We start from the raw sequence: 24,213 nt of genomic DNA, 5'->3' as shown, positions 1-24,213 counted from the left end.
CCAGTAGCTCATGTTTTATTTTCACTGAAATTTGCAGGAATTTTTCAAACCTGAATGACACTAACAAGTTGACTGCACACTAAGGGGATTTCACAACACTCCGCGCTGTGAGGCCAGGAGTCACTCCCGACACAGGTTCATCCATTTAGCCCAAAATTACCGCACTAATGCACACATGCACGATTAAGCACAAAACAATCTCAAAGGAGATGAACATCTCTATTAAGTGCTAGCACTTTCCTCCCACACTCCAAGGGGCCAGCGGGCTCCCCCCACGTGGAAATTGCCATCCGTTCCCAGGGCGCTCACCCCACTTGGAAGACCACTGCCGCACGAGGCTGAAGAACCGCATTTGCTTTTCTGTGCAGATCACATGGGCTGTTTACTTCCTTGAGAAACGCAAACTGCTCGGATGAAAATGCAGCACCGAGCCAGGTAGCGAGTTGGAACAGGCCCCGGAAACTGTGCCATGGGAATAAGCCTAATTCAAACTTCAGCAGTTTCCTGGGCAATTCATCCAGGCCAAATAATTATTCTTATCTTATACTAGTATTCCCTCTCCCACCCATCTAAATAATCACTTCATCTCCTTAAATCTGAAACCAAACCAAACCAAACAAAAGCCACCCCACGCGTAAATCTTATTTTTGTTGGCCAGCAGTGAGTGATTGCAGCCTGGTCTTTCTTATCTCGCTCTGGCAACGCAACATACAGCACTGAGCTTCAAGCAATATCTTCTACAGGGCTGTGCCCTCGGAAGTGTGGCTCAGGGAATGTCTAAGTGAACCGAGACCTACATGGGGGAAGTCTGGGACTTTGAGGGGAATGAGGAGGAAGTTCACAGTTGGGGGCAGTGGAGAGAAAAAGGTACAATTGGGGAATTGGGGTCAGTATGTGTGGCTGCCAGCTTCGGGCTAGTGCCGGGATAATACAGCTTCTGCATCAACAGCTGCAGTCTGTGCACCAGGGTGTCCGACGAGGTGGTGAGATCCTCGATGTGCAAGCAGGTCTGTGCTCACGAAGACCCAGTGTGGCTGGGAGACCTGTGCCTCCAGGTTTCCTGTACGCACCAAGAACACCTTGGCTTCGCACCCCGATCCTAAAGGAGGGATCAGTCGGGAGCCTAAAACCTCCCCTTATCTCAAAACCATGCACATAGAGGTCTTGGCCTCATCCAGTCCTCCGCCAAGAGGAACCCTGTCTCTGCACTGTGTCATGGAAATTGCCATATGGCCAACAGAGGGTGTGCTTGAACCTGCTGCTCCCCGCAGCAGCCACCATCTCCCAAAGGATTGCTTTTCAAAATGTGGGCAAGCATCAGGAGCGCCTGGGATGCTTTTGAAAATGGTCTCCTGGGCCCCATCCCACTCAGACCTGCCGAACAGGCCCCTCCAGTGGGAAAGCTGGGGGTCCGATGGTCAGCTACATCATGGGAATGCTTTTCTTGGTGTGTTCACCTTTCCTTTCCTGTCTCTTTTCTGCTTTTCCCTCGTAGCTGACTAGAGCCATAACGTGACTTGTCCGGGGAACAAGCTTGCTATCAGTGGAGCTCAGGGTTTTTTTCTCTCACCACAGATGTCTAGCCTATAAAATGCAAAGTTTGGACCAGCTAATCCCCAGGGTCTTGTAGCTCTGGCACTGTAGCTCGATTCGCCAGAACCCACATCTTGGAGATGGGCAGGCCCATGGTCCTTTCCCTGGTGCCTTCTGCCTGGTCTTTTCACTCACATCCCACTTCACCAGCTCCCTGGGGATGTTCCGTCCTTTGTCGTTATTGTTGATTTGTTAAAAATCAAGCCCGAAATTCTCTTTGTAGCTGCTCGCAGGTTTCAAAGTTTAACCAATCAAACAACACGAAATCTACTCATTTGTTCATGAGGTGCTGCCACAAATGTCCTACTTCAAAGGAAGAGACCCTGTCCTTCCAATTCCATACTCAGAGAAACGACTGCTACATCACTGCTATTTGTGTCTGAGACGAAACGCCCAGAAGGGAAAGGCAGACAGACTTTCTAGTTTTCAGACACAAATAATAAGCACCTACTATGTGTCATGCCCATTTTAAATTCATGGTGTGCTGGGGAAGATGGGCAAGTCAGTGGAAGACAACCAAATCTTATGAGGAGTCTACAGGTGCATTAGGAATGACAGAAGTTATAGCAACCATCTACCTGTCTGCCCACCTGTCCAACCAACCATCCATCCTATAATACATGCTGAGAGCTGACAGTAAGCACTTGGGATACAGGAGTGAGCAGAGCTGATGTGGGCCCTACCCCCATGGATCCTCTACTAATAGAGAAAGATGACATTAACCAAACTGTCACATGAACAAATGTATCACTAAAATCTGTTAAGAGTCACCTCTTCTAGGAAGTCTTCCCAGATACACACATCCTTCATGCCTAGACCCCATCATGCAATATGTCCTGCCAGTGTCTCTGCATTAGTAGCTTCTCTCTGTGAAGATCAGATTGTCAGTCAGACGCTGGAAGCTTCCTGTTTTAATACTAATGCACATTTGGTGCTCACTGGTCTTTGCATTAAGCTCTAAATTCAATTCACCAGAAAAATCTAGCTCACGCCCACTCCCCATCCAGGGCAGCTTGATTTAACCCAAAATGATACTTTCAGATGCTGCAATACAAGTTCTCAACACCCAGACACTTTTGGAAACATTTACAGTGAACACTTTATCAATTATTCAATTCAAACAACACAGGAGTTCCTCTCCTTTCTCTTTGCATCTGGATAGGTATCTACCCAGAGGATGCTGACTTCTCCTGAAGACTGTTACCCGGGCTCTCACACCTCTCGATGCTGCCAACAAACAAAGACTCAAACCCCAGCGTCAGACTTACAGAGTCGTGAGGTCCAGCTTGGCTCTCCTCTCCTTTCAAGAGGTGAAGTCCTTTATTCCTGCTTAAGCCCTGATCACCTCAAAGTTTTCCAAGATTTTCCCAAACTAGTGATTCCAACAATGTTAGCACTGCTTCCCTGATGTCAGAGGAAGCCGGAGACAGGTCTGCTGATGGATGTGCTAAGCAAACCCTTCCTCACTGAGCTTTGACAACAGCAGATTTGCAAAGGCAATCAGTACTTATTTTTTGTTGTTAAAAATATAAAAAGGGAGACAGGCTCCTAATCATTGAAGAGGTATCACCCATTTCACGCCCTGTTACATTGGACCTCTTCTTCCTCTCTTCATTTTAAAACCAGCCTTTCCCTCAGAAGGCCAGAGCAGGGATCGTTTCCCCCCTGAAAAATCTCATTAAAAAAAAAAAAAAGAACTGTAATCCTTTACACTTGAGAAAGGATACCCTTTTTGAGTAGCCAATAAGAACACAAGTGCCACAGCCATTTCATTGGAGGGCTCTAACATTCTCAAACGTTAGCCCGAGTCCAAACCACCTGGAATGTTTACTGAGAAGCAGACTGCTGGATGCCATCCTCAGAGTTTCTGACTCAGCAGGTCTTCGGTGGGACCTGAGGATTTGTCATGCTTTTTTTGTTTTTTTTTAAATATATCTTTCTAAAAATTCAAATACCATTCTGATCACTCATGGTCCAAGAACATTTAACTAATAAACAACAAAAAAAGGAAGAGATGTTAAAGATTGATCTTCAAACATTATGCCAGTGATGCCACGCTGGCCTGTGATCTCACTGACAGAAAACCACATCCACACCTCACAGGCCATCACACCATTCGGAAGAGCTTCCTTAACTGTGAGCTGCTGGATGCTGCCAGTTTGGGCACTGCTATTTTTTTTCAAGCTCTGAGTAGCTGTAGGGATCTCAGCAGGGGTTGGAGGAACCAACTCCACCTTGGCATAGTGCCAATGCGGCCAGTTGAAGCTTCGAGGAAGTCACAGCGAGGGGGGGGGGGGGGGGGGGGGGCGGGTCTTTCCTTCGAGGGTACGGACAAACTGGGACACGATTCTAGGATGGAAAGTCTGTGGCCTTGAGCAGCCAGCTGAATGTCACCCCCTCCCCTCTGTAAGGTGAGGATTTGTATTTTAACAAGTTTCTAGTTAACACTGCTGCAGCTCCCCCCCCCCCCCCCCCGCCCCCCGCCGCCGACTGCTGCGAGATGGGTGACAATCATGCAGATGACTGGAATTTCACTGCCCATCCCCATTTCCCTTTTGCCTGCCTCCATTCCTCAAACTTGATATTCACCATATGGTTTTATCTGAAGCATGGCTGGGGCTCTTTGAAAGGAAAGTCTCATTTGCTGCGTACTGTAGCCATGAAAAATAAATCACAGGGGGGCTCCTGGCAGGCCTTGCGGTTGTATTACACGTGCTCAGCCTAAGCGCTTGGAGCGCACCACCACGTACAGGTGCAAAACCAGTCAGTGTCTGAGTGGAATTGGCAGCAGGTTTAATCCCTCTCATCTGTGGAATAAAGGGCTTGGTAACCTAGTTGACTAAACAGCACCAGGTTTCTTTCATTTAAGGTGGTTCATTAGTGCTTAAAAATTCTAAAACAAAGAGTCTTGGATTGTACACACAGAACTAAAAGTATGCATATATATAGTACCCCCAAAAATGTACGCACATACTTTGAATAATTATAAAGGCAGTATTCATTAAAATACATTTTATTTCCAAAATTGAGCTATCAGCCGCTAAAGTGTAGATATGTTATTTTGGGACACCCTGTATATATATATATATATATATATTTTTTTTTTTTTCAGTAGTTCAGCATTTTTATAAGGTCCTGAGGGCAGACTGTGACGTCTGGAAGATCTGTTCCAGCTGCCCATCTCCTGGTCTTGCAGGCTCTGTCTCAGGCCCGGTTCTCCTGGTGGAAACCGGACCTCAAGAGAATGGCCCACAAAGGACAGTGTTCAGGCGCAGGGGGTAAGCCAGGGAAGAAGCCCGGTGTCCCCTCCTCTCTGAGTGCTCTACTCCCCTATGGAGTAGAAGCAGAGCCGGGTGAGGTGGCCTCCAAGGTGATTGCGGGTGTGAGATTTAAAGGTCACCTAAAGTTCCCCAAGTAAAGTGTGTTGGGCAGAATGCATTGAAATTCCTTTGGAAAAACCACAATGATCTATAATAATAAAAGCGTAATATGCTAATTAGACCGAACAGCTGAACGACCTTTTGGACATCCTTCCGGACGAAGCCGAGCTGCGAGAGCCGAGGCAAGCCGGGATTGTGAGGACCGAGGCAAGCAGCCGCTGCAAGGGCCAAGCCCCCTTGCACAAATTTCGTGCATCAGGCCTCTAGTAAGCATATAAAACCATATGTGATTAATTGGTAGCTTTTTTAAAAAAAGATAATGACATTGGTGATGATGGGAGCTGGGTACCACCATCATCTATAAATTAGTATAACCTCCCTGGAGAGAGCCTCTGACCAAGCAATTCTGAGGGGTTCCAGATGGCAGAAAGGGAGCACCCTGCCTGGGGCTGGTTGGATGGGGAATAAGGGCTAATGAGAGTTTATACTGAAAATGATACAAAGCAGAGACCACGGAGCCACACGGTGGCCACAGTTAACCGAGAGCCCTCCCGACTGTGCCGGGCAGCGCCTGAAGAGTAGACCACATGGGCTCGAGGCTGTGTAAGGAAGAGCTATGCACCATGGAGAGTTCTGGTTTGATTAAAAATTTAAGACCTATCTATACAACTTTGCATGAATAAATATGGTGTTGTTTTAACATTCCACTTTCAACCAGGAATCACTCAGTCTCAGTTTAAATTCACAAACAACAGTTTTCAAACACTCTATCAAGAGTAGCAATAAAACCCTTGTATATATATTATTAAGCATCCTACCAATTGATATACTCACTGAACTTAACACCCAGTTGCTCTCTTATCGTGTTTCCAGTTTCAATGTTTTTTCCTTAAACAAAAGCCTTGCCCTCATAGATCTTTCTGGAAGATTCTAACATAAAAATAAATAAAGAAAAAAAAATGCAACCATGGTCCTTTGCCGTCCTGGTCCCTATCACACCATCTCAGGCTTTTATCCCTGACCCCAGCACTCCATCCCCAGCAGAGCCACCGGGAAACTGCAGGCACTTACAGCTCCCTGGATGGAGGACGGGCCAGTTCCTTCGTCCTCTTCCCCGTCTGGCTCTTGGTCTTCGTTGTCAGTCCAAGAGGATACGTCCTCTACCGAGCTGGTCAGATCAGGCAAACTCTTAGACGTTAACCTCAGGAGGTCCTCGGCAGAGGTTTCCTATGGGAACAAAGGTCCATGAATTACACGATGGCACCAGCAGTTCCAGGTCAAGGTCAAAGAAAACCAGCAGAGTCTGCTATGGGTGGTCACATGCTCCCAACCTGAACACTATATGGAACATATGTTCCACATTTCCAGGTTTGCAAGGTTACCTCAAATATCAGGGGTGTGCACCCAATTTCAACACAAATCATTTTTCCCCCTGAAGAATCTGTGTTTCTTAGATGAATGTTTCTATGGTTAATTTAAGATCCTTGAACTTGTGATCCTCTGATGCCCTCCCCTGTCTTGCTTTCAGGATACAGTTTAAATCCCTCAGTGAAGAGGACAACATCTTAGAGATCTGGCCTCTGCCCAGCTCTCCAAATTCATCTCCCACCATCTTTCCTTCCATTCCAGCCACATTTACTTCCAAATGCCCAGGCCCTATCACTGCCTTTTCTACCAGCAGCCCTCTCTGCCTAGACCACCCATCCTCTCATGACTAAGGCCTACTTGGGCAAAGCGTGAGTACCCTTTCCCGCAGGCCTTCCTGGATCCCATCAGGAGGCCTTCCATTTCCCCTTTCTTCTCTAATGTCCTTTACTGTTTCTGTTACTGCCTTGCAGTGTATGACTTGTCTATCTCCCCTGCTTATCTGAGAGTTCCCCAAACTGAACACCATTTCTGCTCATCACTGTGGCCCCAGGCCTAGCACAGAGCTCAAATACCCACCATATCCTCCTCTCCCCTCTGCTCATCTCACTGGCATATGTTCATGAGAGAGATCAGATTGTTTATTGAATCACAATGTCAAACTGGAGATGGATGATATCTTTGCAATAAATGCAGCCCTTGAACAACTTTTCAAGGTCAATGAAAATAAATGGAACTAGACTCCATTAAGGTCAGACCTATAAGGGGGCTTCATTGCCCACTGTTTTCTTGCTTTTGCATTCTCAGTTCTATTCACCCTTTGAAGTTGAATGGGAAAAACTTTCCGAACTTTGGGGGGTTTGCTGGGTCTCTAGTTTTTAGAGAGTTTTTGTCAGTATTTTCTAAGAAGAAAGAAGGAGAGGTAAAGTTTTAAAAACTCCTCCCTCCCTAATCACATTTCATAAAACCCTGATGAATTTTGAATATATGAGAGGGCTTAAACATTCCCTAAATATGAATCTGTGGATTCAGTAAATTAACCCCATGGATATACTCCAGCACAAGGAATTCTCTTTTTCTGTTCCTTTTCTCTCACTACAGCCTTGCTCACAGTCCAGGTGTAGCAAGCAAACCCGTTGTTGTTGTTTTTAATTGATTTTTAGAGAGAGAAAGGGAGAGGAATAGAGAGATAGAAACACTGATGAGAGAGAAACATCATCAATCGGCTGCCTCCTGCATCTCCCCGCCTCCCCCCTTACAGGGGATAGTGCTTGGAGAGGGCTCCAAGTTCACACCACCACTGAAATATTAAAAAAGCACAAAATTACCTACCTTGCTGGCCACGACCAGCTGAACCATTCCAGTGGCTGAGCGAAGGATGGCCACAGCTTCCTCGTGGGACAGCCCGACCAGTAAGTGACCATTGATGACCAGCAGCTCATCTCCTAAGGACAGTCTGCCATCCCTGAGGAGACGGAAATGGGAGAAAACTCCCTTATCAAGACATCCTGGGCCTGAGAAGGGACATTGTGCTGGAGCCGGGAGGGTGGTGCCAGAAAACAGTTAAAACCAGGCTAAAAGGAGGCAGGGGCAACCAGAAGTATTGGGATGGGAGTGCTTTATTCTTTGGCCTGGCTCAGTCTGGGTTCCCACTCAGAGGAGTATGTTCCGTCATCTTAGGTGGTCACCTCAGAACAGGCACGTTCGGAAGTCACCACCATGTAACCTGGCATTAATGCCAATGAAATGTCCCCTTTGGGTGGAGACCATGATAGAGGAAGCCAGCCCTGAAGGTTATAGGATAGTCAAGTCATTCTTAATCCTATTTGCCATCCTTCCCTCGGACTCAGTCCTTAGTGTTTCATTGAGCTGAGCGCAAAGAGAGCAAAGGCATCATTCCCTAACCCACGCCCTCTTTCTTCCAGGTGGCATACCCCTAGCCAGATTTCCTCTGTGGCACCTGGGACACCACACTGCATGTGTCTGTCCATCTCCTCCTGCCCACAGGGTTGTAGGACCTTGAGGATAAAGTCTCTCAGTTCCTTTTCATCCTGTGTCCCTAGAGCCAAGCTTCATCAGCAGGAGAATGAACACAAAAATGAAGAAAGAAACTAATCTATTGCTGTTGCAGGTATCAGACTGGTTTACAAACGTAGGTGTACAAATATTCTACTTCTTTCTTTTCTTTCAATTAAATTTCAGCTGACTCAGAGCTTTCTTCCCTGGGCTGGCAGGGGCACAGTTGTCATGGGAACTGGCTCCCATAGGGTGAGTCAAGGGTCTGGGGAGGCACACTCTGCCAGAGGGTTGGGCAGGCCCCTTCATGGTACATCAACAGTCTCATGGGTTCCAACTAAACCCCCCAAGGGTCTGTCTCCCATGATCCTAAAGGAGCCAGGCATTTTTCATCTTCATTGCTAAATAAGGGACAGGAAATCTTGTGAGGCTGAGAAACTCCCGGATTGACTTAACCATAGCACCACCGAGATCATCCTTGTTCCCATCCCCTTATTAGTTTCCCTCTTTCATTCCATCTTGCTCTCCTGTTATTGACCAGAATGCCCACATGTGAACTAAACACCCCAGAGGCAGATAGACAGACACACACACAACTCCCGGCTAAGGGTGAAGAGAAATGAGAAATCCACTATAAACAGCTCACAGAGAAAATAGACAAGAACAGCTCTATGTAAGCTTATCTCTGGGCACAGGAATTTCCTAATTGCCAACTTTCCAAAGACAGACTAGAACCTAAGGCCTAGGATTAGTGGGAAAATGGCTACCCAATGGGAGTTACTTAAAGCATACATCATTTGGGGATTTAATGATGCTCTCCTGGATAAAAATGAGCTTCATTCTTCAATAATTACTGTCACACAGATAAATGACAAGTGTAGTAAATCTTATCTCTACTTTAGTCATTAGCCTACTTTCTAGTTAGAGGACTGATGAGCAGGAAACACTTTGTTAGTCTGTACCCTGGTTCTCTCGTTAGTTTTGCATTCTTTATACTAAATAACCTTCAGCTCCTTCAACTCCACCTCATGAGATCTACTTCTGAGTGCCCTCTTGGCCTTGGGCAGGCCAATACTGTTCGGGTTTGCCATATCTCCCTCAGTATCAGGGTACCTGGCCCGAACAATATAAATTCCAGAACATTACATTCACCTTCCTCACCAGTGAAACTCTATATGCCTACTGTATACATGCAACATGCACATACCCCACCGTGCCTTGCAAACAGTAGATGCCTTATGTACAGCAGGTCCTTGAATAACATTTCATTCAACATCGATTCATTACAATGTTTACAAGGTGCTGTAGGAACTTAACTCTTGTTTACATCAATTAGCCTATGGTAAAACTGGCTTTGTTATACATTGTTCTGCTTAAAGTTGCAGCACCTATCGATGTTAAGAGAGGATTTACTGTACAGGGTAGCAATGAGCTACCATGGCAAGGGTATACCTTAAATTTGGGGACCACTACATCCCTGTAATTACAACAGGACTTCCTTTTTTTGTACGAGCTCTGCCTAAGCACTGTCCCTCTTCCTATTGCAGATGATTGTTCAGACTGGAAAAGTTTTGAGGTATGAATTTTTTTCAGGTCACAAGGAGAAAGGTTCACATTTACTTTTTCTCCGTCACATTTGCAGGACAGAGATACGAGTATATAAGTGTGCGTAGAGTCCTGACACCACATGTGAACTGTGGTCAAATTTAAAACCAATCACTTTCTCAAGTCATTAGCCACTATCTTCTGGAAATTAGGATGTCAGGATGTGGTATTCTGTTATCGGGCACAGTCTTGATAAGAAACCACATATGACTGGCATCCAAAAGTTAGGATAAGTAACATTCGCTTGAAACTCAAAGTGGACTAGAAAGAAATCCCATTTCTCCTTGATGGTTTGGGGAGCCTACAATATCCCCAGCAATTAGCCACTTCCTGTGCTCTGAGGTAGGTTTAAATAGAACCACTCAGGCCTGATGTCCCTCTGTGCTCCAGCATAACCCTTGTGAACTGTAATGGCCAGTGCTTTGACCAAGTGGAAGTTCCAGGGACAGGGAAGGGAGAGGATAAGAAGGAAGAGAAAGTAAGAGAGTTAACTAGTCACCTGTGAGCGGCACCTCCTTCCTTCACTTGAGTGACAACGATAGCGTGAGGTGAGCGCTTTGATCCTCGGCCTCCACTAACCTGAATTCCCAGCCCATCCGATTCTTTAAGCAGTTCCAGCTTCCATATCCGGCCAACTTCCTCCTTGGAAGAAAAAGTGAGCACACCATGAAGTACACAGGCAGATGCACAGCACTGAGGCAGGAGAGGGGAGCTGTTGGATCATGTGTAATACTCATCACTTTTCAACAGACATCGCAGGTGACCACAGGAGACAAAATGCTGTGGATTGGAACAAGTCTCGCTGGCAGTGCTGTCCAATAGAATGTTCTCTGATGATGGGAATGGCCTATGTTTGCACCATCCAACATGGAGTCCCAGCCACAGGTGGCTATTCAGTGCTTGAAGTGTGAGAGGCAACTGACACAATGAATTTTAAACTTCATTTAATTTAAATTAAATAGCCACCCACTTAATGGCTAGCGGCTATGATACTGGACAGCACAGCAAGACTGATTATTGAATTCCCTGAGCAGGATCCTATTAAGTGAAGCTGCTTGTGCCTGAAACCCAGATACCACTGTGCACACAGCTAGTAATTAATAAGGGAAGATGAAAGGGAGACAAGCTAGCTCCTGGCGCCAGGAGACTTCCGCTACATTGAGCCCGGTTCTGCCACTTAGTGCTTCTGAAAGTCACCTGATGCCTAAAAACATCAGTTTCCTTGCCTCTAAAGTGGGGATAATTATTAATATTTCAGGTTTATTATTAAGGTTAAATGAGATATTTATGGAAATAGGTGGCAATGATCCCAACATCTAGTTCCCCATTCTAGGTACATAATAAATGTTGATAGGTAATCAAATATTACTTATAGTAGTAAAATCTGCATATATGTTAAAAATATCACATTGAATTGAATCTAAAACTTCCTTAGAACATACACCAGTAAATGAGATCTTTGGTAGGAGAAACCCAAACAGTAAATTAGTTGATGAATTTGTTATCAACTTCTACAGACATTGGTATATACACTCTTTCAATACATTAAAAAATTCTTCAAGTCACAAAAATTTATCCTCTTAAAAAAACGAATAAATGTCTCTAAGTCCTCTGGACTACTACCTCTGGAACACCTTTCTCTCTTCCCCATTCAGAAACAGCCTCCCTGGCCCTCAACGTCTCACTTACTAGTAGCTCCACTGATTCAAGAAACATCCTTGAGAATCACTTAGCCTTTCTGATTCAGTTCATTCATTCCCCATGGACTTCTCATTTCACTCCAAGGACACAAACATATTCCCACTGCAAAGTGTTTGAGTTCCCTCAGCTACTTAGCTATTCCGAGAAAAGAAAGCAAAACCTGCCCCAGTGGTTTATTCTGAGTCTTATTTGGGCTCACACCTACAGTTCTTTTTAGCTCTAGACACATGGGCATGGGTCCCAATGCATTCTTCATCTGCTTTCTTCATTCATCATGAAGGTCCAATGGAACCATTAAGGTCCCCTATGGACAAAGCCATCATCCCCTTAGAAATAGGCAATCTGCCCATTCAAGCTGCTGGCAATAGAGAAGGAATGTGAAGCATTTAGACAATCTGAAATACATACTGTCAGAAACTAAAATGAAACTTTATGCAATAGTAAAAAAACAGATGCTGAACGGCCACTGATGTGCAGCAATAGGAATGTCTGGGGAAATTATTACCAGACAGAGACCTGTTGGATCCTAACTTTTTCTAGTGCTGCTCAGTGGGGCTCCATTACCCCGGCAACATGCAGTGGGTGCCAACTGTCTCCTTCATCGGCTCACCACAGACACACGAAGCCTGTCTGGCCAAATGTAACTTCAGAAGTCACTGGCTTACCACAGCAGTTCATGAACTTGTCAACAATCTCTATATCATCCCATCAGCTCACTTAGGATTCCACAGTTTTTGGTTTGTTGCCTCTGACCTCTGGAACACCTTTCTCGCTTCCTCATTCAGAAACAGCCTCCCTGGCCCTCAACGTCTCATTTAGCTCCAATGATTCAAGAAACATCCTTGAGAATCAGTGCTACCAGAAGGATGGCAACTTTCAACACTTCCAGGCCATGAGAGCCTGTGGCCTATTAGATGGATGGCCTCAGAGGGAACACATTTAGGGACACACTGGTTCTCTGTTGTCCTGGCTCGCTGGGCATCCCACACCAGCACATGGGTCAGCCTGTGGCTGCCTCCCTGGGCCTCATGGCACAGTTGAGAAACTAGAGTAGACAGTGGCCTGCCTTGCTTTTTCCTTGGAAGATATGCCAATGGCTTCCGGAGTCTTAAAGATGTGGGACAGTGCTCCGCCCTCTCCCAGTAGGAAAAGCCATGGAACTCTTTCCCAAGAGCCACGAGGACCCCTATGAGAGTCTAGAAATATGAAAACTCATTTGGTTTTAGCCCAAATTAGTAAAAGCCTATCCATCCCCACTACTAGTTACACCACCATTTCCCCTGCCCTACTGTTCTTTTGTTAACGTGTCTAAGAACATGTTAGGTATGCCTCATAGATGGTGTGACAATACTAGATTTTTAAATCCTTTCAGAAATAGGACTTGTGATAAGAAACATGCAAAACTATGATAACTGAGAAAGAATAGCCTCATGTATCCTTCACAGAAAGTTAAACACACTTTTTGTCAAAAAGCACCCACACACTCACTTCACACCCTCACTCCATACTCCTGCCCCTGCTCCAAACACATGAGTTAAAAGCAAAATAAAATATATGTCTAATAAAAATTGCTTCAGAGGGCAGAAAAGACCAGTCTGTAATATAGTCTTCAGCTATACCAGTCAAGAAACACACCACCCCTCACCCTTTTATCCAATAACATATTTTGTTTATTTTATTATAAATTATTTTTTTGGATTAAAAATATTTTTATTGATTTCAGAGAGGAAAGGAGAGGGAGAGAGAGATAGAAGCATCAATGATGGAGAGCAAATCATTGATCGGCTACCTCCTGCAGGCCCTCCACTGGGCATTGAGCCTGCAACCCGGGCACGTAGCCTTGACCGGAATCGAACCCAGGACCCTTCAGTCCACAGACACTCTATCCACTGAGCCAAACTGGCGAGGGCTATTTTGTTTTTCAATAATTGAAAGTAGGAACTCTAAGGAGAGAGGTCACAGAAAGCAATGCAAGTTTCCTTGCCTTGGAATTTCTTGGTCATCTAATCAGGAGTTCAGAGGTACACAAAGGAAGGCAGAGACAGGAAGAGGCAGATGTTATCAGTCTCAATTGTACAACTGTCAGTATGGCATTAAATTTATCTGCCTATAGCTGAAAGCAGTGCTCAGTTAAAAATAAAATCAGTGTTTGAAGTTTATTTGGCAAAAGCTGGTACTGGCCAACAACCAACTGGCCAACTTAAATATGATAATATTAAGTATTATTAATATTATTACTGCCTCCTTACAGTTCCTCTTGGGTGTCTTATACACACTTCAGTATGGTCAAAACAGGATTCTCCTCCCCCCACTCCTGACTTACCTATCTCAATGGGAAAAATACTGTCATCTACCCAAGATAAACAGGATACACAACCCAAAAGCCCACGAGTTATCTTTGATTCCTACTTCTACTCCCTAACCCAAACCACGAGCAAGATCTGTAAACTCTACTAGCAAAATAAACCCACATCCATCTCCTTCTGCCCCTCTTCCCTGCCACCATTCTGTCAAAGCCAGAGCATCTTTACCTTGGGTTATCACAATAGTCTCCAATCTGGTCCTTCTTTTTTAATTCCTCACCTCTACAACCCACTACTCTCCATTACACAACTAGGGTGAACTTAAAAAAAAAAAGTCATGATGCACTCAGCTCAAACCTTTCAACAGCTCCCTTAGAATGAGGCTAGCTCCTGGTGATGGCATACACCGCTCTTTGTAATCTAGCCCTACCCACATCTCCTGAGCCACCTCCTAGTGCTTTCCACATCACTCACTGTGCTTCAGTTCCTCTGCTCCTGGAACATTATCATCCTTGCCTTAGGGCAGCTGCATGTGCTGGCTGCTCACAGGGAACATCCTGCTCCCAGATTTCCAGGGCTACCCTTTCTTGACACTCTTCAGCTCAAACACTGCCTCTTGAATGAGGTCTTTGCTAATATCCAGTATCAGTGAGCCCCCCACCCATGACACTGCCCAGCCACCACCTTTCACTTCACCCTGTTTTGTTTCATTTATAGAACTCGTCACCATCTAACTTTCTCATTTGTTTATTTGCTTATTTATTGCTTGTGGCTCCTTCCATGTGATAAACGCCACGGGAACCTTGTCTCTCATTTACCAATGGGTTCTTTCTAACAACTCGAACAGTGCCTCACACATAACAATATGCATAAATGCCATGAAATTAACAGTTCTAAGATGTTTATCCACAAATCTTACAGTTCTCCAGAAGTTATTGAGACTGACATTAAGAGGCTCACTCAGATGCGAGACCTGCGTGTTTGCCAATGTTCAGCGTGTGAACACTGATCCAGCTGTAGACACAATTGAGTTCTGAAACAGATCCCGTCTAGACAGATGGCTCAGGCTGCGGTTCTCTTCACATGGGCTTAAAGGGCAGCGAGACTTTGTCAGTCTGGTGAGAAAAAGCCAAACCACAATACTGGACGCTATGGACTCCTGCATGAATGCCGCCAGAGGCCTACCTATTCTATTAAGAGCCAAGGACTGTGTGAGCATACACGTGCACCTCTTCATGGAGGCAAACAAGGGGGTTTGTTTACCAAACAGGTTGGCACATTAAAGGGAGCTGTCTTGGCAGCATTTAAATGACCTCATCTTCTTCTGGAACCCAAAATAAATTTTTACAACAGCATCTTTGCCCCAAATGTGAGAAGACACATCACCCAACTAGAATTTCACTGCAGTAAATACTCTGGCTCTGATTATAATCCTATTCTGAGACTGCTTGCTTCTCCCTTCTCATTTAGAATAGTCTGTAAGCTCTGAAGAAATGTGTGATCATATTGTCAAAGTGGCCATCCCTTAGTCATCAGACCAAAATGCTGAGGTGAGAAGGTGGAAGCTCAGAGAAAGGACACGGCAGCTGGAGAACTGGGCTGGAACTCGGGTCCATCTCTCAGGCCTGGTGCTCTTGGGTGCTTTTATTAACTAACTAGAGGCCCGGTTAACAAAATTCGTGCACTGGGGGTTGGGGGGTGTCCCTCAGCCTAGCCTGCACCCTCTCCAATCTGGGACCCCACAGGGACTGGGCCTAAACCGGCAGTTGGACATCCCTCTCACAATCCAGGACTGCTGGCTCCCAACCACTAGCCTGCCTGCCTGCCTGATCACCCCCCCCAACCGCTCCCCTGCTGGCCTGGTCGCCCCCAACTGCCCTCCCCTGCAGGCCTGGTCACCCCCAACTGCTGTTCCCTGCAGGCCTGGTCCCCCCCCAACTGCCTGCCCTCCCCTGCCGGCTTGGTCGCCCCTAACTGCCCTCTCCTGCCGGCCATTTTGTGGCAGCCATCTTGTGGACACATGGGGGTGGCCATCTTGTATGAGGATGTGATGGTCATTTTGCATATCACCTCTTTATTATATAGGATAGCTACAGAGCACCTACAGGTGCAAGGCACTGAGCTAGGACAGAGAGATAAATAAGGTCTTTGCCCTTAAAGTCTATTGGGAACACATGGCCAAATGGTATTTGGAATACATGGGATTCATGCATTGATGAAGATAAGCAGGGAGTACTGCAGGAGCCCAGAGAGATGTTTGAAGATGGGGGCAGTTAACAGAGGTGTTATGGAGCCTCCTTGAGAGGGTGTTATTGTGCTTGGTTTCTAAGAAAGGTAGGAAGGGAGAAGACAGTATAGTGAGAGCAGCATCTGCAAAGGCTCACAGACAAGAGTGAGCATGGCCTTTTGGGAAAACAAAAACAAAAACAACAACGATAACTCACCCAGCCCAAATCAAGGAGGCAGAGAGTTAAGGAGGGATCAGATAATGCTGGGCCTAATGCACTATGCAAGCCAAGGTGCTTGGCTGTTACCCCAAAGGCAAGTGGACCCGTCAGAAGTGTTTAAGCGGTAGTGTACTCAGGCCTGCCAGTGCATGCACAATGAGATGTGCCCACTGGTTGCAGTGGGGACAGTGGATGATGCGATGAGAGTGGGGACAGTGAGAGGGGTAGGAGCCTACTGCAACCGCCCAGATGAGACATGAAAGCAGCCTGACCCCGACCTCAGGTTGTGGGAGTGGAGGAAAGAGAAGTGGGGTGAGCAGGGAGATCCTAAAGGAAGCAGAAGTTGACAGGACTCGGTGATTGACTGGACAAGGTGTCAGAAAGAGGGCAGCATTTCAGCTGACTCCAGGACACCACTGTCCCCAGCTTGGGATAAAGGCATTTCCTAGGACATGGGATTGTCATTGCAAAACCAGGGAAAGTTGAGGCAGATTTCTGGTTTGGGCAGCTTGTGGGTGGTGAGACCTGGAATGCCGGGAGCAGACTTAGCGGTGTGGGAAGGGATGCATTGAGGGTTAGGCATGATGTGAAATAACCAAGATAGAGACATCCTGCAGGCAATTGGTAGAAACTCGGGGCTCAGGAGAGAGGTGAAGGTGCAGACACGGACTTAGGAGACATTACCATGTAGGAGGACACAAGTTCACTCAGTGACCATGGGGGCTTCCTAGAAGAGGGTCATCCTGATGCTGCGTTTGCTTGCTGCAAACATCAGGGACCACCGGGAGACGTCCTGCATGTCAATCTCCTGAGTTTCCCATCCTGCCCTGAAGAGTAAGACCTTCCTGAAGTGTCTGCTAAAGGCCTAAGGAAGGTGTGGTGCTGTATAGGGCAGGTTACAAGTACTAGGGGAAGACAAAGGTCCCCAGGGACACATGTGCCAGCGGTGAATAAACTCACCTGCCTGGCAAAGGGTAGGATCGTTTTTGTTAAGTGACTAACTTTGGTTGTATTGGTTTTTACCATGCAGCATTACAAAAATACACATATGTCTAAACAGGCTTGCAAAAACTGTCACCTTGGATGAGTAATGATCTCTACTAGACAGAATAAGTCACTGAACACATTTCTAAAACTGCTTATCTATGTCCTAGGAGATTCTTATGTTTTAGATTATGGGCCCAACTTTTGTGTTTTTAAAATATATATTTTATTGATTTTTTACAGAGAGGAAGGGAGAGGGATAGAGAGTTAGAAACATCGACGAGAGAGAAACATCAGAGAGAAACATCGATCAGCTGCCTCCTGCACAACCCCTACTGGGAATGTGCCTGCAACCAAGGTACATGCCCTTGACCGGAATCGAACCTGGGACCCTTCAGTCCCCAGGCCGACGCTCTATCCAGTAAGCCAAACCGGCTAGGGCTAACTTTTGTATTTTTAAAAATGAATCTGGTTGCATCCTTATCATTATGTGTTAATTTTTTATAGAACCATATAAAATATGTTTTTTTAAATATTTCTTTTTGTTAGAGAAAACATTTTCCTACAGCTCTGGGATACAGGATATAAAAGCATATAAAAATCAGTAACAAATAACAGACTATGAAAAAGGAGCACCTGACAATTAAAAGTGGTCTGAATGATCACTATGAGCCTTCTCTGTAATTTATTAAGTCTTTGTAGATATACTAAATCATTAATAAAGCAGAAACGGAACAGTTCTGACATGTTTAATCTCCCATTATTCAAATGGATGGAATTTTCCCCCTGAAAATTGTGTGAGTGGAGGAAAGAGAAGTGGGGTGAGCAGGGAGATCCTGCAAAGGCTCACAGACATGAGTGAGCATGGCCTTTTGGGAAAACAAAAACAAAAACAACAACGATAACTCACCCAGCCCAAGGACTGGCTTAAGAGGCAAATAGCTAATTTTTGTTTTTTTCTGGAAATTCCATTTTAGCACGACCTTGGGCTCATTCTGGAGTAAAAAATAAAAATCCACCCAGTCCAAGGACCTAAGTAACCTTCTGTGAAGATCTACTGGTTCCAATTTGGGTACTATCTGAGTTGGGGGGGGGGGGCGGTGCGGGGGGAGCCACTTCTATCAATTTTTTGATAAATGTATCTAATGATGACACTTTTGGGGTTGAAAAGGGTGCTAAAATATTCGTGTCTAAGAATATTTTGACTTTCCAAGACCAAGAGTCGGTAATAAAGTATATAGATTATGGACAGGGATGAAGAATGCTAATTCCAGCTGGCAACTCTCTCCTTTCTATAGGCATATGGCTTAAAAAAAAAAATGCCCCAACGGCAATAGATCAAGTTTGTTTTTCCCCCACCATTTTCTTTATATTTTCTTGGATATATGACCTTGAGTGCAAAAGTCAGGTACTCTGATAGTTGTACTCTTCAAGTAGTCTAATGCAGAAATTCAATTTTATGTTATTTGCCTTTAATTAAGATGAGCAGAGGCCCGGCCAGAGTGGCTCAGTGGTTGCGTGTTGACCTATGAACAAAAAGGTCACGGTTTAATTCCGGGTGAGGGCACATGCCTGGTTTGTGGGCTCGATCCCCAGTGAGGGAGGCAGCCGATCGATGATTCCCCCTCATCATCATTGATGTTTCTATCTCTCTCTCCCATCTCCCTTCCTCTCTCTGAAATCAATAAAAAAATATATTTTTTAAAAAGATGAGCAGAGGATGGTACTTTCTGAAAAGTTTGGTGTTTTTCTTTCTTTTAGGAGCATTTCAAATTATTTTCACTTATTCTACAACAAATGAAAACCTGCTCTTTAAATTGTATATGAGAGTCGACCTTAAATTTTTGCTACCTTAAGCCTTCAAAATGATTAAAGATGTCAATACTCTCTAACTTATTTTTTTTCATCTTAGGCTTTCTACATATTTACAATCTAATCATTGGGGGGAAATCCTATCATAATATTGTATATATTGATAAGGAATACACAGGTTGTTCCAAAAACGTGTATACACACTTTAACAGCTGATAGCTCCTTTGTTTTGTTTCGGCCAGACTAAGCTTTGAACAAAGGAAATTCATCCTAAAATGCTACTAGAAGTTTGAAAATGCAGTTGAAGTACAAACACTGCCTTTATAATTATTCAAAGTGTGGATACAAAGGTATGCCCCCCTCAAAATGTATACACACTTTAATAGCGGATAACTCATTAAATTTTCACATTTAACTGATCTGAAATAATGGGTGAAGCCAGACTAAGCTTTGAACAAAGAAAATTTATCTACTAGATTTTTTTAATGGGGATACATAAAAGATAAAGCTTATGGGACAAAACCGGCAACAGTTGATGAACTGAGGGCGCACAAATACTGAACGAAATGATTCTTGATGTTTGCGATTCCACTGCTCCATGTTATCAGCAGTGCCAGGATCAGAACAGGCATCAGTTTGAAAACAGGTGTTGACAAAAAATTATTCATTTCTGTAGATTATTTTAAATTTTGAAAACGAACTGACTTTATAATCGTTCAAAATGTGTATACATTTCTGGGGACACCCTGTATTATAACACAGGCGTTACCTGCTTTTTCTAAAGTTCATGTTATGACACTACGCTTTTACAAAAGGCCTACAGCAGACCTGTTTGCACTCACTGAAAGAAATCCAAAGAGAATTTTTGCTTTTATGAAAAAGATCAAAAAGCGAAAATAGCGTCTAGTGCTTGTTTTCCAGGGGCGGTTACAGAGGCAGTGTGCACCCCGAGCAGCGAGAACGGCACTGCTTTTACTATGTTAATGCTATTTTAGATTTTGTGTGTTATTTGTATGATTTGGTAGGTTATTTTGGGGGCCAGGGAATGAAAAAAAAATGTTTCCATATCAATTAATAGGAATTGCTACTTTGCTTTAGGCCATTTCGGCTTATAAAAGGTTTATAGGAATACTAGAGGCCCGGTGCATGAAATTCATGCACAGGTAGGGTCCCTAGGCCTGGCCAGCGATCAGGGCTGATAGGGGCCTTTAGGCTGCCAGCTGGGACCTTCCTTCCCCGGCTCCTGGCCAGAGCCTTCCTTCATTCCATGCCGCCCCCTGGTGATCAGTGCATGTCATAGTGAGCGAACAAACTCCTGATATCCCAGTCGAACTCCTGAGGGGACACTTTGCATATTAACCTTTTATATATATATAGATTCTACTTTTGGATGGGAGAGGGACTGTATGTTTATTGACCTTAATTTTGGGGGAGGGGATTATAATATTTTCTTTGCCCTTCATCCTTTTTTGGGAGAGCATAACTTGGTAGAAAAGTCATTGATAAAGCCCTGACTGGTTTGGCTCAGTGGATAGAGCGTCGGCCTGGGGACTGAAGGGTCCCAGGTTCGATTCCGGTCAAGGGCATGTACCTTGGTTGCAGGCACATCCCCAGTAGGAGGTGTGCAGGAGGCAGCTGGTCGATGTTTCTCTCTCATCAATGTTTCTAACTCTCTATCCCTTTCCCTTCCTCTCTGTAAAAAATCAATACAATATATATTTAAAAAAAGAAAAGTCATTGATAGAAACATTGATTTTTCTTCTAATCTGTTTACACATTCCATCCACAAAGATGCCTCCCTCTGTGCAAGGCTTTAAGGCAATCACCCGGCTCCTCAAATGAAGGAATGTGGTCCATTAAGAGAGGGTTATTTTGATTATTCTCAACCCATTATACAGATTGGCTACAATTGCAGAAATATACACAAAACAGCCTTTAAATTACATTCATTCATAGGGTTCCACATCCCAACAAAGCTGAACTGGATACTTCCCTCTGGGCTCATTTTCCACCTTTCCAATTCTTTCTCCCATCTTTAAGGTGCCTCCTGAGTCAGAGAAGACACCAATGAGGAACCACTTAGGATCTTATAACTTCATTAAGAATCCACAGGAGCCCTATCCAGTTTGGCTCAATGGTAGAGCATTGGTCTGTGGACTGAAGGGTCCTGGGTTTGATTCCGGTCGGAGGCATGTGCCCAGGTTTCGGGCTCAATCCCCAGTAGAGGGTGTGCAGAAAGCAGCTGATCAATGATTCTCTCTCATCATTGATGTTTCTATCTTTCTCTCCCTCTCCCTTCCTCTCTCTGAAATCAATAAAAATATGTTAAAAAAAAAAAAAAAAGAATCCACAGGAGCCCTAGCTGGTTTGGCTCAGTGGACAGAGTGTTGACCTGTGGACTGAAGGGTCCTGGGTTTGATTTCAGTCAAAGGCACATGCCCAGGTTGCGGGCTCGATCAACAGAAGGGGGCGTAAAGGAGGCAGTTGATCAATGATTCTCTATCATCACTGATGTTTCTATCTTTCTCTCCCTCTCCCTTCCTCTCTAAAATCAATAAAATATATTAAAAAAAAAAAAAAAAAGAATCCACAGGAGTATCTGCCAAGAGGATTCTTGGAAAGAGCATGCTTAGCCTACAGAAATGTAACTTAACGAGAGAGAGCTGGATACAACAGGGGAGACCATTTGAGGCTAGAAGCATGCCCTTCAGAATATAGCACATCTGCTTTGCCTTTAGTTAGTAAGACCAGCCCTGACCATCACAGCTGGATATCATAGTATCAGAGATGTTTGTGAAGTTCCTAAACTTCGCTGGAATTCGGCAGTGTAATAACACAATCCCATGAAAACGTCACTGGTTTTGAAGTGTTAAAAATAAAAGCAGATGCTTCCCTGCATGCTGGACATCCTTCCTGTGTAATACCGAGGCTTGGATATTTATGCTATCAACTGCCACCAGGAATTCTTGGCCTCGCAGTGGCAATTCTCCTGGTGACAGCAGTGATAAATAATGATGCAGTTCAAGTACTTCATCTGGGCCTCATATGACTCAAATTATTCCACAGAAGGCTTGCATTTTCCACTTAGGATCACTCAACTTGTTCTTTATTTAAGTGGGATGAAATGACTTGGACTTTTGGTTGTTATTGCTATGTCCGCTGATCATTTATCTTAATAAATGTGTTGGCTTCTAAATGCAAGTTCACCTTAGACATATTTTCTAAGCTTTAAAAAAGCAACTTCTAAAAAACATTACTTTTACAATTCAGGTTCTGCAATCAAACCAAACCTTACCTTTGCCAGGCAGTCGCTTGATTGGAAGTCCGTTTTCCCTGATTTTGAGAAGTGGCATTTATCATTGCTTGTGGGCAGAGGAGTGTCTGTCTTTGGAACTCTAGGCTCTGTCCCTCTGTCCACTTCAGACCCGTCTAGATGGGATGCAGCCACTTCCTTGAGAGAGTCTGGGCCATTTTCTAGCTGAAAGGCATGGCCATTTCCAAGTTCTGGGTCTGGGCCATTGTCCAGCTCAGAGATGGGGCCATTGTCCAGCTCACAGCCAGTGTGGCTCTTGGATTCTTCAGTGGCCTTGTGGATAGAAGGCCTGGAAATGACTCCAAACTTTCTTGTTCTTTTCCCCTTTTTCACGGTTCGGTCACCCAGCTCCAAGGTCGGTGTCTGTCCTGGCTCTGAGCTGTTGCCACTGTTGCTGCTGTAAGGAGAATGGACCTTGTGCTTGAAGCGGCGCAGCATGATCAGGTAGAGAAAGCCGCCATTCCAGCACTGCTCAGCCAGGTAACTGCCGCAAACACAAACAAAGGAGCAGTTAGGATCCTCCAAGCCGCCCTCTCCACAATGCAGTGGTGGGCACACTCAGTGCCCCACACAGGACCCCTGCGATTAAGCAGATGGAGACTTAACACTCGTTTCATTCTTTTAATCTATATAATTGTGGATGCTAAAAAGGACTCCAAAACAAAGCAGGAAAACCAAGTGAACTAGAACTTACTAATGAAAGTACCCTAGGATAGGTAATCAGAGAAGGATGTTCCTATTAACAGAGCCAATCCTAACACACCATTAAATTAAAAAGGAATCCTCCACTCAGCAATTTCTTGCATCAGAATGATCCCAGCCGCCCATTCATACGGTTCTGATGTAGTAACACTGCAAGCTCCCAGGGTAAAATAGATTGGGGGAAATGCAAAGCTCTGCTCTTACGATCAAAAAATCAACAGCACAGCAACAGGAACCTCTGCCTCACAGCAGTTAAAGGAAAAAGAAGGCGGCGGGCGGAGTGTTGTTGGCTGGTATTAAGATGCAACTGGCAATAAGCACTGGCATGTGTGTCCCGCATTAAAGGGGTGTCAGCTCGTTTCTTGGTAATGTTCTAGTCTGGATTGTCAACAGCACACGTGGATCATCGCTCCCAGTCCGGGCATCGCATGAAAAGGAACACTGATAAAGTGGACAGCACAGACCCAGTGACCAGGACAGAAAGGCTGTGCAAACTGTGTGAACCAGAAATAGTGGGAGGAAAGAGGGACCTTTAGCTTGAAGCAAAGAAGGGCCAGCTCAGTTGTTTTTTTCATGTATTTCAGGGCTGCCAAACACAGAGAAGCAGGAAATAATATAAACGAGACGAAGCACATGAAGCCCGACACACAATACTACTCCAGATCTTAAAGGATAACAAGAAAACAGAACATCAGATGAGATGAATAATTAGCGGTGGTCACACCAAGTCATTGAAGCTTCAGCAAAGAAAATACTTGCTCAAAGTCAGGAAACCAGGCTGGGCTGGACCCTCCACCCGTGCCATCCAAGATAAGGAAGCATGAACCCCAGATGAACCCAGGGACATGCCTTCGCCACTGGAACCTTGCCACATTCTACACATCACCGGTTCCCAAGCAAACAATGTCAACAGCCAACTCCTTAACGAGTCAGACCTGCTGCTGGTCTTCATGCGCCCACCAAGGAAAGGCCTTCATCTCCAATCAGTGAAA

General features: G+C 44.9%; 1 protein-coding gene across 6 annotated transcripts in view; it reads right to left on the bottom strand.

Annotated features, from left to right (window-relative positions):
• The window catches only part of PDZD2 (PDZ domain containing 2), a 326,315-nt gene that overhangs the window by 57,936 nt on the left and 244,166 nt on the right, over positions 1-24,213 (bottom strand). For 5 of the 6 annotated variants that reach the window (XM_070411946.1, XM_070411947.1, XM_070411948.1 and 2 more), the window contains 4 exons: positions 22,502-23,003; positions 10,459-10,601; positions 7,671-7,803; positions 6,045-6,200 (listed from right to left, as the gene is read on the bottom strand). In XM_070411946.1, coding sequence (XP_070268047.1) covers positions 6,045-6,200; positions 7,671-7,803; positions 10,459-10,601; positions 22,502-23,003 — 934 coding nt within the window. Of the gene's footprint in view, positions 1-6,044; positions 6,201-7,670; positions 7,804-10,458; positions 10,602-22,501; positions 23,004-24,213 lie in introns of those variants that run through there. The other variant, XM_070411952.1, reaches the window with a different exon arrangement.

The sequence above is a fragment of the Myotis yumanensis genome, unplaced genomic scaffold (genome assembly GCF_028538775.1).
Source record: "Myotis yumanensis isolate MYYU_CA2020_CCGP unplaced genomic scaffold, mMyoYum1.0.hap1 SCAF_4, whole genome shotgun sequence".
Classification (NCBI taxonomy): Eukaryota; Metazoa; Chordata; class Mammalia; order Chiroptera; family Vespertilionidae; genus Myotis; species Myotis yumanensis.
The sequence above is the reverse complement of the archived record's forward strand: the minus strand, read 5'-3'. Positions and strand labels throughout refer to the sequence as shown.